Source organism: Aplidium turbinatum, chromosome 10 (genome assembly GCF_918807975.1).
Source record: "Aplidium turbinatum chromosome 10, kaAplTurb1.1, whole genome shotgun sequence".
Lineage (NCBI taxonomy): Eukaryota > Metazoa > Chordata > Ascidiacea > Aplousobranchia > Polyclinidae > Aplidium > Aplidium turbinatum.
The window spans coordinates 10,329,454-10,348,942 of record NC_137481.1 but is presented as its reverse complement, the minus strand read 5'-3'; the positions used below and the strand labels follow the sequence as shown (position 1 = coordinate 10,348,942).

The 19,489-nt window shown below is 40.9% G+C and overlaps 1 protein-coding gene across 1 annotated transcript; it reads left to right on the top strand.

The window, feature by feature from the left end:
* The first annotated feature begins 251 nt into the window (after positions 1–251).
* LOC145778818 (uncharacterized) lies at positions 252–17,378 on the top strand. Its single transcript, XM_082590402.1, has 17 exons — positions 252–392; positions 1,402–1,589; positions 2,800–3,052; positions 3,317–3,508; positions 4,582–4,751; positions 5,553–5,662; positions 5,867–5,991; positions 6,241–6,329; positions 6,406–6,943; positions 7,330–7,523; positions 7,636–7,802; positions 7,969–8,155; positions 12,945–13,037; positions 13,118–13,199; positions 13,678–13,990; positions 14,287–15,438; positions 15,792–17,378. Exons 1-17 carry the CDS (start codon positions 318–320, stop codon positions 16,271–16,273), a joined length of 4,410 nt encoding a protein of 1,469 aa, XP_082446528.1. The 5' UTR covers positions 252–317; the 3' UTR covers positions 16,274–17,378.
* The last annotated feature ends 2,111 nt before the right edge of the window (positions 17,379–19,489 follow it).

The window sequence follows — 19,489 nt, the reverse complement described above, 5'->3', positions numbered from 1 at the left end:
AAACTTTGCATGAGCGACGAATCAGCAAATCCCAGGTCAAAGCTTCAAATGTTATCTTGTTCAGAAAATGTTTTGTACTTTTTAAAGCCCAAGAGTCGGTCATGCGCATCTCTTTATTAGACGAACACCGTTAAGTAAAGATTGTATTATTTCCAACAACCGTATTTTAGGAAACTTAGACACAAAATAAGAAATGCTATTAAGCGTAGATATTTGCAGAATATTTCTAAAATACGTCATTAAATTGTAGGAATAGCGTAATTAACATTTTTTCTGCGTTGTGACAATGTGACTTTGTTGAGAAGTCTTTAAAGAAGATGGCCGATAGAATCATAGCAGCTCTTGAATATTTGGACGCACACACATCACTCGTGCTACAAAAGCAAAAGCATGTGAGTTTAGTTTTTTCGCTATTTAGTGATAGACTTAAAGGTTTCAATATTGCTGCGCGTTCTTATCTTGCTGTTTTGTTTCCGACTTATGTATGTACACTGTACAGTATTTATATTGTGCACTCACTCGCTTTATTTTTTCCAATTATAATTTTATTTTGTTTTGATGAGGTTTGTTCATGAGTCAACGCAGAAACCTCCGATTCATAGAAATTTCCTAAAAAGCAGGAAGTATTAATTATTGTCTTCATTGTAATTTTACGGGTAGCATGCTCTAAATTTGGTGCAATGATTTCCTGAAGCCTTTTGCAGTTGGCGCAATAGCAAGTGTTGATTTCAATGCAAAAAGGACGGCAGCAAGTTACGTTGCCAAATTGCCAGCTATACTGCTCCAACTAGTCAGTATCGAAAAGCGTTTTGGGAGTTCAGCCAATTGCTAGCCTACGTCTTTCAACTGAATAAAAAATGAAGACTGAGCGTGTATAACCAAGTTGGAAGATAAAAAAATCGAAACACTGAACAATATTTCTGCTCCTAGTTGTACATTTTAGTTCAAAAAAAGCTAATAAATTTCAAACTTATTTCCCACTTTGGAAAAGTTAAGTGAGGTCAACTAAAATATTCCATTCTCTAAGCATGCTCAAAGTGATGTCAGTCAGTCAGATGTCAAAGAAAAACCAAATTCATACATTTGGTTTTTCTTTGATCTACAAGTATTTTAGCTCATTATTCAAACACTTTGATGTCTCACCAGTTTTTAAAACGTGATTCCTATTGTTTTAAAACCTTACTTACCGCAAATAATATAAAACACTCGATACATTTTTGCAACGTAAGTTTTCGATTTGTGATTGTAAGAAAATATTTCATAAAATTTCAAGTGAATCATTTCGTATCAACCTGTTAGCACTGCCTGCTTTCTGAGCGCGAGATTTTTCAATTGTCCTGTCAAGCTCATAACTCATGTTACAAAGCTCAAGCAAACAAATCACAATTCCTTTTTTCGCAGCGGTCCCTTGGAGATATTGATGCCAAGTATGACGTCGTGGATCCAAGTGATCTTCCTCTCAACACGATCATGGACAATCGAATTCTTCTTGCCGGGACATCTCGGACTAATCTTTCCAGGGAGAAAACCATAGATCAGATCTTGGATGAAGATCGTGAGAAGATGTTGCAAACTGCTCAGCGAACGAAGTAAAACGGATTTCATTAAAAAAAAAATAGTTTGACACAGGTTTGACATAACCTACATCACGTTTACATTATTGCTCGATGATAGACCATTCCACCTAGTAACATTCCAGATACTAAAAAATTGGACTTGGCTTATGGTAGGCATGCTTATCACGTGCACGCCTCCCAAAAAGCGAGACACTTAGACAGAGATCTTGATATTCTTTCCTGATGATATGTCTAAGAAATTTGAGTTGTGTTCGAATGATGCTGTTCATCAGTTCCTTACCTTGTTCGTTTTCAAGTTCCTTACCTTACATCCGACTTTAGAGAAGTCGCGTAGTTGTTTTTTTTGTTTAACAACACGCATAATTTTCATGGCTGGTATTTCTATTCTTTCTTTGAACAATTGGCTTGTAACTCGGTATGTTTCAAACGAGTCTATTCTTCGCCATTCCCATGTGCTTGAAGCGTTGGAGAGAGTCATTTTAGCAATTTCCTTGTTTACCCTATAAGCACAGCATCAATGCTGTCTTCGTTTTCAAGTAATTTAATTCATAGCTCTATTACCTTGTCGAAATCTGTACTGTAATCATGAAGCAAAAACTCCAATTTCAAATTCATCGAACCAATGTAAAATGGAATACGTTTTTCGCAGCGCAAACGTTTCTTCTTTGACAACGCTGTGACTTTTAATTGTTTTCTTAAGCAGATGTTGTGCTTAATTTTTCTAGGCGATAAGCCAGGTGGGCTAGAGTTTCAAGTAGCCCATCTTGTGTGTACGTTTTTCGTTGTCGTTTGCTTTCAACCAATAGACCACCTTGAACCTTGTGTATCCAACCGCTTCAATTGTTGTAATAAATTTAACCGTGGCATTCCTTTCAAGATGACTAAATAATGTCTGAATATGCTTTTTGTAATAAAAAAAATTTGAATGGCTTTTCAGTTCAGTTTTGTTTGTCGCTGTTTGCAGAGGGTGAACTGCTAACAGTTACAAGATATATTTTAGCTGCAATGTTGGTAAATTTTGTGGAATAAATCTAGCTTTTTCTTGTATGAATACTTCAATTGCAGCAAATGCTAACATTTCGATGCAGGCATAATGTTGGTAAAACAAAATTTTCCAAAAACTTTGTTGCGGCCATACTTAATAGATTCGTATCAATGAGGTTAATCAAAGTTGCTTCCCTTGCCCATACCAACGTTTATATTTTCATTTGATATGTTTTAGATCTGCCGCATCATTTCACAAATCAGCATCTCATTCTCGTCCTTCAACCTCGTTTTCTGGAGGAGGCTTAAACAATGAAAATCGTCGGCGAAATTTTCGTTCTTCATCCCGAGCTGCATCTTTGACTACTTCTAGGACTTCCATGAAAAAACTTACTTTCACTCCTCCTGGCGTGAACGTAGGTCCATCCGATGCAAGAGACGAAGTCATGGAGGAGATTGCGAACAAACCTCTGACGCACTCGCCAACAAAAGTAACGCAAATCAAGATTTTTGAATTAGTTTAAAAATGTTTAGAATTGTTACTTGAGTTTTATTTTCTTTGGAGTTTATAACGTTCATTATTATCGGCGCGTAAACAACATGTTTTCACATTGATAATGCCTCAACTTTGTGACCATCCTAACTAGCAAAATTATCAGTTTTTACATCATCTCAACGCTTGGCAACATTGAAACAATGTAAAAACTTACACTTGTTCTGGCTGAGGATGTGATTGGTAATAAAGCTGTTTGTAGGCCCGTACCTTGTCAACGAGGGCCCGAACTGCACAGTCCGCTCCTGCCCTGGGACAACAAAATCGGCTTAGTGTCGGGTGTCGGTCACTGACGTCGATGCAACGTTCAAAAACATCTCATTCCGGAACGAAGAAAAGTGAGAGTTCTCAAAATAAATACGAAATGAAGCCTGGTCCTTTCACAACGGTCAAGGTAACTATTATCACCACATGGTTGATTTAAGTAAGGGTCACACAGAACTACTCTACCACTTGTCTTTATCCAATTTCGCAACCTAGTGCTGAAGGTAGGACTGTTTTGCAACCACATGCTAAATACAAGGGAGAGATGGCCGGCTGGCCCCCCAAAAGAGGTATTCAGAAATCAAGAGCTAGCAATAAAGCTTTTTGTAAGAGCGCTGGGGGTGTTATTCAAGTGTATCAAAGCACATACCGGTACACTGTGCAACTTTACGCAAACAACTCCACAAACTAATCGTAGCAGTTTAAAATGAAAATACTGTTTAAACCGTTACAAAGAAGAATTCATAGTAATGTCTCAGGACATATTTGATGTAAAGTAAAGCACTTTCATTTCCAATCAATTGATCAAACAATTACTTAACAATAGTTTAATAATGGAGAATGTAAGAAGATGGTCAAATCAAAAGTAGCTTATGTGTTGCCACCTTGTAAAGCTTTCATTTTATTATATTTCGGTCTCAATTACAAACGGACAAATAGACCTTTACTATGTTTGACGTATATTACTTTCGCTGTGACAGTTAGGAACAAAAACCAACTGAACTGGTAAAGAATAAGCAATTATAAGATAAGCAACTTTTAATCTATAAGAACTGAAGCAATTTCTTGAAAATAGCTATCTTTTATTCGAAAGCAGAAAACGAGTTAGTACTGACACATCACCACAGTACATTTCTCCAGTTCTGCAGCATAATCCTATGTATGAAAACAGAGTTAAGTGAACGATACGATGGATGGACGGGAAAGCAAGGAAACCAATCTTCAACCATCGCTTCAACTCTTCGCGTTCTTCCACAAACATGTGATTAAGTGTCTTGCAAAAGCAGTCACGTGATCTCAAGCGGATGTCTGGTGTTTTCAAACTTTAGAGAGACGCTCAACAACTGGACTGCACAGCCAACTCCAGATCATTCACAATTGTACTTGCCTTGTATACGCTAGAACACTTCAGTATTACGAGTTTGGTTTTCTCAGTCTGTAAATAGAAGTAAGTTTTTATTCAAGCCTTCTAACCTTTTTAAGGTGTCGGACTCTGACATGTGGGTGGTATCTGATTCCACTCCAATATCCTTCTTCGATGAAGATCTTTCATCTCGTCCGATGAGTCATGCAATGACTTCATTATCGAAACCGGGATCCTGGGAGGAGACTGCTAACTCTGTTCCACGCGAAGAGAAGAAATCTCCACCAAGGTGAATGTAATGTCATCGTTGATGAACTAGATGCTGAGGTCTTATATCTTTTCTGTGCCATGCAGTGTCCTACAGGTATTTTTTCATCATCGTTTACGAGGTCGAATAATTGAGTCGGTGACACTTGTTATCTTTCCCTTGGAAATGGTGCTAGTTTGAGCAAACACTCCTTCATCAGAGTCTTCTCTGCATCCAAGAACGCCGGTAGTGGAGAATTCGTTCACCCACGCGGGGCTCCTTCTTGGTAGTATGTTTTGTAAATACAATGGCAAACTCCATTTTTCTTAGTTTGTTTGAAAAAGTTATTAAATATAAACGTATTTTTGTGAAATCAATTGTGGAAATTTTTATGCTTGAACTGAGCTGATGCTTTTCAGCAGTCAAAAGATATCTTTTTACGTTTTTACGTAGCGACGTTGAAACGATGTACAATGACCATTTTTTATGGTTGCCCAGCTAAAAAAAATCCTTGTTACGTTGATTATACGTTTGCAGACGTTAGATCAATGTGAAAAGATGGAGCTTGCTTGTTGGATGGGCTGATGAAGCTTAGTTTCTGCAAGACAAAATGCACCTTTTATAACCTAACGTAAACAGCTGTTGAGTCGTGTGCTTACAGTGTTTACAACATACCGCAATTGCAATGTAGCTTCGCTGAGAAAAAACTTAAACAGATCCTATTACTACTAAAAAATACATTACACTACGATTACGCTTTCATTGATTTCAAGTTTGCTTGGATTAAAATGATCTTCGATGGTAATATTGAATTGCAGGTATTAAAACTTGCAAAACTTTTAGACACGAAAGGCAGCTTGGAGCTCCCCCACAGTTCGGAGCTAGCCAGCAATGGTATACATTTGCAGGAAATGATCCTGTCAAGCAGCGGCCTATTCTCACAGCGTTTGCAGGTACATCAACATGATACGTTATAAAACAGCTGTTAGTCGTCGTATAAGATTTAAGCCTTCAAGCTGATAGATTTACTGTAAAACCTAAATTTTAAAATCTGATAAATCTAAGGTCTTCGATGTAGCGATATGAACTAAGTGTGTGGTTAGCAAAGTCCCTCCTTATTGCATTAATTGCAAAGTATTAAACATTGCTATGTTTAGATGAAGCCGACAATGAATATTACTCAATCGAGTCACGTGTGAGTGGCAAAGTGGCATCATTACTTCAAGCAAGTCCTGGAATAAGAATTGGAGTTAATGGAGAAGTTGTTTCTAAAACTATGAAGGTTTGATGAGCTTCAAGCATTGTTTTCTTTTTATTCTCGCTGCTGGAAGGCTACTCAAGGGCTTATTTTTAACAAAGGTTGGTAAAGCTGATTGACCCAAAGTCAGGCGAGAAATGCATCTCCAGTGCTATGTACGAGTTGGGAAAAGTTGAAATTGTAAACCTAAAACTTTTAAATTGTTAATTTGCTTCACTTCAAAGCTACGCGTTAAAAAAGAGGGTCTAAAAAACTACTACTGTTTCTATTTAGGTTCACCAGAAACAGAAAGTAAGTGGTAGTATGCAAAGCAGTTTGCACGATACTGATGAAGAAGGAAACACCGACATGCAGACTGATAAGTGAGCACTGTTCTTGTGAACTAGCATCCTTGGACTTTTCAAACCCCATTTAATCTCTACGCTATATTGTTTTTAGTCCTGAGAGTAAAATCGAGAAGGAAGAATTGGCGTCTTCGAAATCCGATTCTGAAGGTGGGTCTAAACGATCATCCGGAAATACGGAGGAGCCTGATCCAGAACAAATTGAAGAACCGATCGGTCTTGAGGAGGAGGAAAATCGACAATATAGTCTTCTTCGTTATCTCGGAGTAGCAAGAGGAGAAAATCCATACGTTGCTGGAAGTGTCTCGGAAACGACGTCATCCAGTGCTGATGTCACGTCGTTATTGAACAATCTTCGCAAAGGTAGCAAATCGTCAAACGAAAATGGACGTAAGAACAATGAAAGTGAGGAAGCAGTGTGGAAACTTCTAGAAGGAGCATCTCCATCGCTTTGGATGAACAAGAATCAATGGAACAAGATGCGAGAAAACAAAGCTAAGCGAAAAGCAAAATACCTTGCGTCTCACGCGGAGGAAGATCGTGGTCCTTTGTCATGGAAGGATCAACTCGACCACAAGGATAAAAACGTGATTGAAGCCACCGCGAAGCCTAACAACGATGACAAAAATAAGGTAGATGGCCAGTAGTGAGGCTGTTGAAACATCATAAAAACTCACCATTTTCGGATAAACGCAAAGTTTTTTAACTGCAGGCTACATAAACAACGTAATGCGAAATGTGATGTTGGTTCGCAGCACTTTTTGTTAACCTATAGAAGACAAGTATGAACTTCAATTTCAAAAAACCAGTCATATATATTCGCACCACTAAGTTTATGTAGAGGAAGTCTTGTTCCAACTTTAGATTTTGTGGAACCTGATAAAGATGGTCATGACTCATGATAGATGCAAGGAAAATTGCTTCTTCTACACATAGAAGTTTCATTCAATTGATTTTTTAGTTGTTAGCTTTAAGTCGTGTTGCATCGGGTTATCTTGCTAAATATCTAAATTTTTAGGAAAAGGGCAACACTGTGCCGGTTGTCTATCATAAGTTTGTCAACTATGATCAATTGCCTGAGAATTTTGTGCATTTGACCGCAAACGGTTACCGTCCTCATTCAAATGTCTCTGCAGTGGATAAGGAGCTAAATGTTGCCCCTCCATCGAAGGGGTATCAGTCAACTGTGAATACCTCACCAAGAGCTATCAAGTAAATATGTCTATCCTTGTGGAAAACGATAACTGATAACTTATGAATTACGTTTTTTTGTGTGAATCCAAAGTTTTCTTTTATGAAACGAACAATTTGTAAACTTTTTTAGATCTGCAACAACTGGCGGTGATTCCTCCACTAATACCTCCAACTTCTCTCCACGTCCTTTCACGTCACCATCGCAATTCAAATCTGAAACAAGAATCCATTTGGAAGAGCTAGAAGTGGCTGATATAATGAGAGTTGCCAATGGTTCTCTTAGTAAATTATCTAAAGGTCAGCAAGTAATTTATTTTGCACTTAAAGAAAGTGATTTTTAAATAATTGAATTTTTCAGTTTTGTTTCACTTCTAGCACGCTTTGATCTTGATTTATTGACTTATCTCAGTTGATTCTTTCTTTTTTAAATTTCTTTACTTTTGTTTTCAATTTTTATTAACAGAATCAAAACCGGAAGAAGTAAGTGAAGAAGAACTGGAAGCAGTTCGACTCGAAGCAGCTTACAAGATGAAGATGACTGGAATAACAGGGAGTGAATCTGACATTGTTGTCAAGCAGCACGCGAGAGAATCAAAAATAGATTCAGTTCCACCGACTGAAAAAGTCGGAACTGAATCGATAAATAAAAGGTGTGAAATCAAATACTTTAAGCATCTTTTTGAAACTCATATCAAACTACTCTGCAAATTAACTTCACGGAAGATGGGCGTTTTCGGAGATCTAGCCAGCAAATTATTCCATTTTTACATTCATTTAACATCAACAGACGTTGAATTAGTGAAAAAGAGTGGATACTGGTTGGTTTAAGAAACGTCAACTGTGTTCTAACAACACGTAAAGTAATGCAAAATTTGCAATTAGTGTGAAATGCATTGGTATTAGGCATCACCTTATTTTGACGTCCTTGTTTTGGTCTTTCCATTCACTCTCACATCCACTGCCTTTATAAGAAAACTTTTTATCTTCCTTCTCAGCACATGCTCGATTGCTCGTACAGTACAATCTTATTCTTTGGACCCTTCCAAGTTGGTCTACAGTCTATAGCAGTGGTTCCCAACCTTTTTGACCTTGCGGCACCCTATCAAAGAGATAAATAGTTTGCGGCACCCTGGCAAAACTGGATCAATTTTATGAGGTTTCTGTATTAAAAATAACTGTATGATAAAAAACAGAATGAGTTGTACAATATATAGTATATAGCGCGCGTAAATAAATGGATTTATTCAAAAGTCAGTGTGAAATTTGGCCTTGACCTCTTGCACAAAGTCCCTTAATATCTGGGGGCACATTCGATAAAGCCACCCGCATTTCTTCCTCGACTATAAGCAGTCATTCTCGTTGTTTAGTTTTTATGTTCGATAATATGGAAAACTTACTCTCACATAGGTATGACGTGGAAAACTGCAGCAAAAGCACAATAGCTTTCTTTCCAATGCAAGGATATTCATTTTGAATTTTTATCCAGAACTCGTCGAGAGGCATCTGGTTGTGCATAAGCTTAAAATTAAACCGGACATATCCCTAAAAGCTACAATCTTCAGGCAGAAACTTTCATATTTTGGCCACATAATGAGAAGCAAATCAATGGAAAAAGACATCATGCTTGGTTTGGTCAGAGGAGGAAGAGGAAGGGGCGCCCAAAAACAAGATAACTTGACAAAATCGTAAATGACAGTGATATGGGAATGCATGAATTGAAGGAGGCTGCGTGGGATCGAGAGATGTGGAGAAAGATGACATATAGAGTAACCAAGAGTCGTAAACGACTGAACTGATCAAGAAGAAGTTATTAATGAGACAACTTCTTTGTTATTCATTTCAGACAAATGTGAAAGCATGTCAAAGTTTCCGTTCACCACTTTTAAGAACCACATTTGCTGTTTTTCTCTCAGTGCTTTCGTTTTATCGTTTTAAACTTCACACTCGCAGGCGCAACCATCAGCAGGAAACACGGCCTCGCCACGTTTGTCCATGAGCAACTGAGCTGGACGCCAATAGACCAGTCCAGTGCCCAGTCGGAGATAGAGTGGTTATGCATAGACATATCAGGCTATCACATCATCAATGTCTATAAGCCACCACCCTCACGCTTAACACCAACAGCCATCCCAGTGTTCCCCCAACCCAGCCTCTATGCTGGCGATTTTAATTGCCACCACGTCAACTGGGGCTACAACACCACCAACACCGATGGAGAAAGCCTGGCCTCATGGTCAGCCAATAACAACCTCACCCTACTGCACGATCCCAAGGGTGCAGCGAGCTTCTTCTCCGGACGCTGGAACACTGGTACAAACCCCGATCTGGCTTTCGCAAGTGATGACCCCGATAATTGCCAACCGGACAGACGTGTGCTAGAGAAGTTCCCCAGGTCCCAACATCGACCCTCGATTATCACGGCTCCAACGCTCATAATGCCTGTCCCGAGCAAGCCTGTTAATCGATGGAACTTCAGAATGGCTAACTGGGAGTACTACAGCCTCCTCACCAATGAAGCCACACAATATCTCCCATCCCCTCACACCAACAACGTGGAAGAAGCCTACCAGGACTTTTGTGATGCAATAACATCAGCGGCAAAACAATCCATCTCCCGCGGCCGACGAAAGACCTACATACCGTGCTGGGACAAGGAGTGCGAAAGCCTCTACTCCGACTTCCTCCACGCCCCTCAGGGCAATGACACCAACAGCTCAGCCACAGCTCTGCTGGCAAGGCTGGACTCAAAGAGGAAGGAGCGCTGGACAGAAGCCGTTGAATCAATCGACTTCACGCACTCCAGCCGCATAGCATGGAGTACACTGAACAACCTAACTGGCAGATCACGTGCCTCTCGTCAACAATGTCCCGTTTCAGCAAATTCCATCGCCTCACAACTTGTGGAGAACGGGAAATACAAATCGAGAGACCGTGAATCCGATAGATCCGTCTTGCAAGAAATGACGGACCTCTGGAGGGTAACAACCCCAGACGGGGACAACATCTCGGGTGAGTTCACCCCGGAAGAATTTTCCGCCGCCCTCCAGCACATAAAGCCAGGTAAAGCCCCGGGCCCTGACCACCTATGCCCGGAGTTGATATTCCATGCTGCTGCCTCCTTAAAGTCCTGGTTAAAAGACTTCCTTTCCTGCTGTTTGCGCCACCTGAGAATTCCCAGAATCTGGAGAAGAGCCCTTGTGGTTGCAGTCCCTAAGCCGAAGAAGCCCCCAGGGGACCCGAAGAGTTACCGTCCAATCTCACTGCTCTGCATCCCCTTCAAGATCCTCGAGAGACTCATCTACGCCCGTGTCGAACCAATAATAGATCCGCAGCTCCCCCGTGAACAAGCTGGTTTCCGACACGGACGATCAACCGTAGATCAGGTCACACTTATGACCCAAGACATTGAGGACAGCTTCTCGGCTAAGAAGAAGGCTGGCGCCGTGTTTGTTGATCTCACGGCTGCCTATGACACCGTATGGCATAGCGGCCTTACCTGCAAGTTACTCCGTCTGCTCCCTGACAGACACATGGTCCATATGATGATGGAACTTGTGCAAAACCGCAGTTTTACCCTCACAACCGGTAGCGGTTGTCGAAGCAGACTACGCCGACTTAAAAACGGCGTCCCACAGGGCTCAGTCTTGGCTCCTCTCCTGTTCAACATATACACCTACGACTTGCCCCCCACCATCTCCAGGAAATATGCTTACGCAGACGACCTGGCACTCCTGCACTCAGCAGGAAACTGGCAGTCAGTGGAGAGGAACCTCAGCCAAGACATGCAAACACTATCAGCGTACCTCCAGAAATGGAAGCTACAGCTCAGCAAGTCAAAGACAGTGTCGGCGGCCTTCCACCTTAACAACCGGGAGGCACAGCGTGAGATAAACATCAAGATTGATGGGGAACGCCTGCCCTACTGTGCCGAACCTACATACCTCGGCATAACCCTGGACAGGTGACTCACGTACCGCCGGCACTTGAAGTCACTGCGCAAAAAACTATCTACACGCGTCGCACTTTTGAGGCGATTGGCGGGTTCCGGCTGGGGAGCTGGTGCTAAAACTCTTCGTACAGCTACCCTAGCCCTTGTTCATTCCACCGCTGAGTACTGCGCGCCGGTCTGGTGTCGTAGTTCTCCCACCCACCAGATTGATACCGCCATCAACGACGCACTGCGTACTGTGACTGGATGCCTGCGTCCCACTCCAACGGACTGTCTACCCATCCTAGCAGGCATCCAACCCGCTGAGCTACGCCGTAAAGGAGCCACGATTTCTCTCGCTCGCCGCGCTTTGGACCCCGACCATCTCCTCCATGCAACACTCAAGAGACCACCACCTATAAAGCAGCGGTTGAAATCAAGACGCCCCTTTGTGCCTGCCGCACAACAACTCCTTAAGAACGCAGAAGAACTTGGTTTAAGTGCGGCACACTGGACGAACCACATGTGGAACACGGAGTGGCAAAATCACACCTCCACGCTCCGTGACTTCATACCCGACGCCGATCCCCGTCCACCAGGGATGTCCCTCGCAAGGCTTGCGTGGGTCAGGCTTAACCGCCTGCGAACTGGCGTCGGCCGCTTTCGTTCGGACATGCACAAGTGGGGCCTGGCTCCTTCATCAGAATGCGAGTGTGGTGCCACGGAACAGACCGCAGACCATGTCATCCACCACTGCCTAATCCACCGGCCTCCACACGGTGCGCATGGTCTGAGAATCCTGGACGACGAGACTGCTGAGTGGCTGAAGATTTCCTGCCCTCCAATCTAGCCTGGAAACATCGCTCATACGCCATCATCATCATCGTTTGAAGTTAAGAGAGTTTCATTTTTGCCATTTACGTTATTTAATTGGTCGAAGATATCTACTAAATACGCTAATTAGAAGACCCAATTGTGCGCCGTGAAACGCAAAATAAAATCATAAAACCTGGCAATAATGATGCGTTTCAAACGTTTTTATGGAAAGAAAAGCAAAGAGTCAAAATCTCTTTCACGCTGTTTTTCCTGGGAGAGAAAACAAAGGCATACCGCAGATTATCTAAGTTACTTGTCGTCAGCGACTTCCCCACTAAGCGACTCTCCAGAAAGGAGCCGTGAATAACTGGGAGACGCGAAACTTAATACTCATTGAAACTCGGTTAGAAATAAATCAATTCCGCACTTAAAGGGTTACAGTTAAAACAAAAAATGGGCCGCAGTATTGCAATATCTCAATATCTCGCGGCACCCTTGAGCTTTGCAATTGGCACCCCAGGGTGCCGCGGCACCCCGGTTGGGAACCACTGGTCTATAGTCTTCTTGATCTACACCATTTCTCGCAGTTCTCTAGTCACTTTCTAGTTTCTTAACAGATTTTATCAGAAACATCTTTTCATTGAAGTCAGGTTAAAATAATTGTTTGTGCAACTCATTTGGATGTCTTTTTTCAGGCGGAACGTGGAGAAGTCGGTGACATTGAACAGCTTTCCGATGAAAACGGACGGTACTTTTGCGACAGTCGACATACGTCCATCAAAACCAAAGTAAGTTTAATTACAAGCAAGCACTTTACAACATTTACAGTAATTTGTATGCTAGGACTGTTTTTGTCATTTGTTTATAGATCTTCAATCCCAGTCGGAACATTGAACTTGTCAGGAATGGAAGGTGCGGCCATTGATCACCACCGTGCTGTCAATGAGCAGGTACCACCAACAGAATACTTTGATAAATCGATGCTAAACTTGGGCTGAAACAAAGTATACAGTTTTTAAGAGTGACCAAGTAACAAAATGACAGTTTTGATAAAAAAAAACAACTTTAAAGGTTTAGATTTCTTCTGAAATCCAATATAAGTATTAATTAGTGCAACTTGTGCGGTGAAAAGCGAATTTCGGCACAATGTTAGCGTCAAACGGACGGAATGTTTGCTGCGATGCTTAAAAGTACCAGCTATAGCCTACACTCTTTAAAAATGCCAATCAAGCAGGTCACAGGTTTACCTGCACAGTTCCCAACAAAGTCGCACATCTTTATCTACAGTTCGTTAAACATTAAGAAATACAATGCAACCTATACAACTTTTGCTCAATTAAACGAAATCTTTTGGTTTCAGTTTGTATAGCAGACACGTTTCTCAGAATTAATTTTAGATTTTGAAGTCATAATCTTTCCTTCTGACAGCTTCTTAACGGATCAAACCATCCGATGGAGACCCCACTGCAACGCATTGCACAGAATGGAATGGAAACGGCACCAGACGCTCCTCTCAATACCCCGAAGACTCCACATTCTTTTCCTGCATACTTCAATCAAGGAAACGAAACTCGTAGTTCAAGGAATAACTTTCGTATCCCTTCTTCTAGCAGCCATCCTGCTCAAAGCGAAGGATCCTCACACAGACTTGCTCCATTTAAGAGAGCTTCCAAATCAGCGTCATTTGGTATGAGGTCTCCAGGAATATCCCCGCGAGGCAATATCAACCAGCCAAGCACCAGTATGTTGTAGAGTAAAGACTATTGTTTATGTTGAGAAATACAAATATTATATAAAATACCCTCCCTTCTTCGGATGGCAACAGCTGTACACCTGCAGAAACTTCTGATTAAAAGCCTGGTAAACAGTTTTATTGAAATAAGTTTCGCTACACAATCAGCTAACTGGCACGTCGACTACAACTTTTACTCTTAAAAATTAAGTGCCTACTGTTTTGCTATGAAAAACTATTTCAGTGCATAGTTGGTCTTTATGCGAGTGTAGACTATTTTAAAAAACAAGTTCATTTTTCTTTAGATCTAAATCTACCAAGACAGCTACCAAGCAGAACATCGGGTGGTTTCATGTCGTCACCTCTAACCGGAAGGCCAGCTTACAAACGCAACGACAGAATAGCGATTGGGGCTGGAAAGTCAGTTAGAAATTCCACTCCCAACTCACCATCTATCATCCCGTATGGGAATACCTACTCTGATGTCATAACAAAGTCTGGATTCATTCAGATATCGCATTCTCTTCAAATTCCTTCTCAAAGAACAAATTCAGCAGGAACTGGTCCTGGAAACAAAATATATGACAGTTACATGCGTGAGCTTTCCTCAAGGTCTGCTGGGGCTCATGCTGAAAGCAATTTTGCTGGAGACAAAAGCGGTGGCATTTTTGGAAAAAGTTTGGGAGGGACGTCAGGAAAAGCATTTCCTGAACAACAACGTCAAACAAAACATTATTCAACGACACCTTCTAAAGTTAAAGGAAATTATCCAAACTTTTCGGTTCAAGGAGGTCGTCGCTCTGGTCTCGCAATTACGAACGAACAGCCTCGACAAGAAACCGAAGGATTGGGTTTTACCAGCACTCCTTTTGAATTGCAAGGTGATCAAGTGAGGCTTAATTTGGATAAAAATATTCACACCATTTACCGTGATTTGGGTATCCCGAAGAAAACTAGAAAGTCATCCGTACCCAGTTCTCCTCTTTTATCTAAATCTGCCAGTTTTGACAGAGGTGAAGCATCCGTTTTCAAGCGGGATGTTAAGTCGGCAGAAAAAAGTGATGGAACTCGCTCGCATCCTCACTCAGCTAAATCCGACAAGCGCGTATCATCAGCATCCTCCCTTCAACAAGATTTGGGGACTTCTGTTAGCATACCAACAGCGTCTTCAAATCAACCAGCAAACAAATTAGTGGCAGCAAATCAAAATTTATCAAAGCAAAGTGAAGACAATGACGAGCACATTGCAACAGAACATCCAAAAGAACAAAATGACCAAATAACTACTGACAGAAACGAAAGCACCGTGATGCCTCAAGAAGAAGTTTCCATTAATTTGCCCAGCGAAGGCATGCAACAGTCTTTTGTGAAATTAGCAGCATCAAAAATATCCCCTGAAGACTTAGTTGATTCCGGCACACAATGGAGCCCACACGATCCAAGTCCACGAAAAGCAGGTACGGACTAGGAATCTTTGATTAACAATCATTATTTTACAAACGGTTAAAATGTTCTAGTTCTTTGCATGCTATATTTACTTGCTGAATGTTTGAATTAAGTCACACAGGAAGGGAATGAAACTAATCTTTGTGTTTACCTCATATGTTTTGCAAAGAGACAGCCGAGTGCTGTACATTAGTATCTGTATCGAAGCCGATGACTTCCAGTATTGGCGTGGGTAAAAATAAATTATATTTGTTGCATAATTTATAGCAAGGCTGTTAGTCAAGGTCACAGTGCGATGATTCGCGACTTCTAGCAACAAATCTATTCCTCTGACGAGTAAACTAATGAGGTTATTTTTTCTCAGACCATGCAAACAAACTGGAAATCAAGCCTTCGGACCTGTCACTTCCTCCTGCCGAGGTCGAGATAAAAACCGATGCAACTGAAGTCAATGAGCCAACAAAAACGAGGCCAATTTCAGCAGAGACTACCGGTGCAACAAATACCAATGTTGAAGCAAGCGTTTCAAATGAAACGCCTCACGATGATGCATCCACTATGGCATCGAAGGAAACATGCACTGTAGAAGAAAAGTCGGCGAACTCGATTACTGAGCGCCAGCAAAGCGAAAATCCTGAGGGTGAAGACATAGCTGATGCAAACACTGAGAATGAACAAACTCCTGTTGGATTGCTCGGCAAGAGGAGTGCATCCGACAGTAAGCTTCACATCGCTGAGAAAGAAGTTGCAGATGTGGATGCAGAAAGTGTGATGGCTGACGAGGAAATTGACGTACGAGGTGTAACCAAAGTCACGGTCAACATTGGTTCTGTACAAAGCCCATAGAGAAAATCATTCTCAAATGCAGCAACGAACCAAGAAGAACAGCATCTTCCATGATGGAAACGTCTACTCAGTAAATGTTTTGATCTATTGCAGCTGCTTTTACATCACTTTTATAAATATTTCTTTTGAAAATTTTGTTAGCACATAGGTTACAAATGTTTTTAATACTGCTTTTTTGTTCAATTGTACGTATTCTAATTCAAATCGAAAATGAACGAATGCAAACATGTAGCTACATGTTACTTTAATGTACTCCAAGAATAAATTGTAGCAAATGCAAAACAAATTGCTCAATGCAGGTAACAGAGCTGGTGATTACAAAAACTAAAATGGCTAAGTTATGCGCTACCTATGGTTTCATGCTAGCTGCAATCGTCAAGCGCAACACTGAAAAACTGAAATAAAAAGTAAGCAGGAAAAAGTTGAAATGCAACCAACTGATGGAAAGCAATCAAGTAAAAGCGTAAATGATGAAGTTCGAAATTGTTTACTGGCAAAAATAGCGAACATAGTGGGGATGACCGTTTCGTTTCTTGCAGCGATTGTCTTCACTCCTATTCATCTCGTTCTGTCCATTGCATCTTCTTTCTTCAGTTCGACTTTGTCTACCTCATTCTTCACCTGTTCTTTTTGATCGTTCCCGTTTCCTCCTCCCATAACCAACAATTGTTCGCTATTTTTGCCGGTAAACAATTTTGAACTTCATCATTTACGCTTTTACTTGATTGCTTTCCCTCAGTTGGTTACATTTCAACTTTTTCCTGTTTAGTTTACTTTTTATTTTTGTTTTTCAGTATTGCGCCTGACGATTGCACTTACCATGAAACCTTAGGTAGCGCATAACTTAGCCTTTTTAGTTTTTGCGTTCCTTTAATGTATGCATGATATTTGTGCTTATTTGAGAACTAGCGGTGTCACTGTGATTGCATCTAGATCATTGATTAATTTATATTTTTATTAGACCTCTTGTTTGTTGTTGTGTTAAAAGAATTATTGTCCTGTTTTTTAGAGCACTGTTTTGTGGTTGACAACAAGGTAATGTGAACTGAATTATGTAATCGGATATAACTTGCTGAGCTTTATAAAATTGAAGAGTTGTTCCATATGTGTTTGCCGGATGTATCATGAGAATCTTTACAGAAAGTCATGATGACCGATGGTGCCAACCGGCCAAGACATCAAAGCTTGGACTTAGGGTAATGAAAGTCACCTAGACAGGGTATCAAACCTTCAAACAAAGCGTTTGGAGAACAAGTTAAGGGTGGAATTTTGGATCCTCGATGCGTGAACGCTTTTGAGAACGGCTAATAGTTTAGACCCGAACAAAAAACAGTAGCCTACAGAGTTTAGACCCTTTTCTCGTGAAAGACTTGTAAGCCTACGAGACAGGTTATCGAACTTCAGATCCTCAATCTGTAATTGAATTAAGAGCTGAAGCAAAGCATCAACTCAAGCATTGGATCAAACGATTTCAGAGCAACCTAGACAAAGTTTGGTTATAGTTTAAAGCTTCATCCTTGGACTGACAAAACCTCTGATAGTTTATTTCTAGCAGTTTCGCGTACCGGTACTAATTTGCTTTCTATCATCTTCTTTTCGCCATTTTTTACGTCACTTAAACCGTAGCTTATGATTGGTTGGCGGTTTCATTCTAGTCAAGTTTAGTGGCAGAATTTCGACTTGTTAAAGTGGCTACCGTATCGAACATTTAACCTTTGGTTTAAGAACCGACTACATTGTCACTGCGCCATCGTTTTGACGCTGTTTATTATGTCGAAACAACAAGATTTTCTACGTCGGCTGTAAAGCGAGGTGGGGAAATTGAAACTTAAGAAAGACAAGTACACAACTTTGTGATGCGGTTTGCTGCTGCGTTTTTGGTTTGCAAAAAAAAGCGTCTTTCAGCAATGGTGTTGCAACACATCCTAAAGATTGCTCTCCATTCAGCGGCACCTAATGGATGGAATACTTCCTCGACAACAACATTTCAGCAATCGGAAAACTTAACTGTCAATATCGGTAACCGGCCCTGCGTCAAACACCTCTACAAGTATGGGAAACTATCAGGAATAACCTATCAAGGCTTTTTCAGTCCGAGGATAAAAATTCAAAACCAAACCAAATCGTGTTTGAAGTCTTATACCTTTCCAATTTAAATTACCCTGCCCCTAATGTGACACTATTTTCTAATGTATAGTATAGCCCAGGGCTTCTCAAACTTTTTTGTTCTGCGACCCCATTTTGAAAAATATATTTCTATGCGACCCCATTATGGGGACATCCACGTTAATAACATTAAATCGGGGTTTGTTCTTTTGTCTCAATTTGTTTCGGTTCTTTTTGGCTTTTTATCTATTGTTTTCTTTGTGCTTCCATTGTTACCACATGAATCTACGGAACCTAACCACTGATCCATATAATCAATTAATCTTGTAACTGCTTTAAACTTTAGTCTACATTCCTTGAGAAACTAGTTCGGTAAGGTTACTTCTGGTCAGCGCGTTACAGCAATGATAGCGTAACAATGCATCAATTGTTACGATTGGTTATATTTTATCCTTCGACATTTCACACCGACGGTTGCGGTCAATTGACATCACGGCAAGACTACAACCTACCGGCACTAAACTAAATTAAACTATTTTATTACGACCCCAAAATTTCATTACGCGACCCCATTTGGGGTCGCGACCCATAGTTTGAGAAGCCCTGGATAGCCTATAGCCTTAATGAAGCGTTTTTAACGCGTGCATGAACTTGCGTTAACACTAAGACACTTTTTCGACAAAAGAACGCAGTTGCAGAACGGACACGACAACTTTGTGGCAGGCAAGATAATCACGCTATCTAGGCCTACTGTTGATCAAAACATATAAATGCGAACAAGCTTATGTTTTCTACTCAAACTCTTCGCTGACTTGTGATAGACCATGGACTTCTAAATAGTATCAGGACTGGAAACTCAGTTGACAACAGTAGGCCAAACAGTTGGTACAACAGTTGGCCAACAGTGGGCCAACAGCCAAGTAACTAACCCTGTTGGCCCACTGTTGGCCAACTGTTGTACCAACTGTTTGGCCTACTGTTGTCAACTGAGTTTCCAGTCCTGATACTATTTAGAAGTCCATGGATAGACGCTTATAGCGAAAAAAATCTATTTTGTTTCAATCTCAACTAGGGAAATGTCGATCGTGGCTCGTTGAAAGCTCCAGACTT

Coding starts and splice junctions, on each gene's coding strand:
- LOC145778818 (XM_082590402.1), top strand. CDS start 318: ATGGCCGATAGAATCATAGCAGCTCTTGAATATTTGGACGCACACACA. Junction 5,663..5,866: donor TATTCTCACAGCGTTTGCAG/GTACATCAACAT, acceptor TGCTATGTTTAG/ATGAAGCCGACAATGAATAT. Junction 13,038..13,117: donor ATACGTCCATCAAAACCAAA/GTAAGTTTAATT, acceptor ATTTGTTTATAG/ATCTTCAATCCCAGTCGGAA.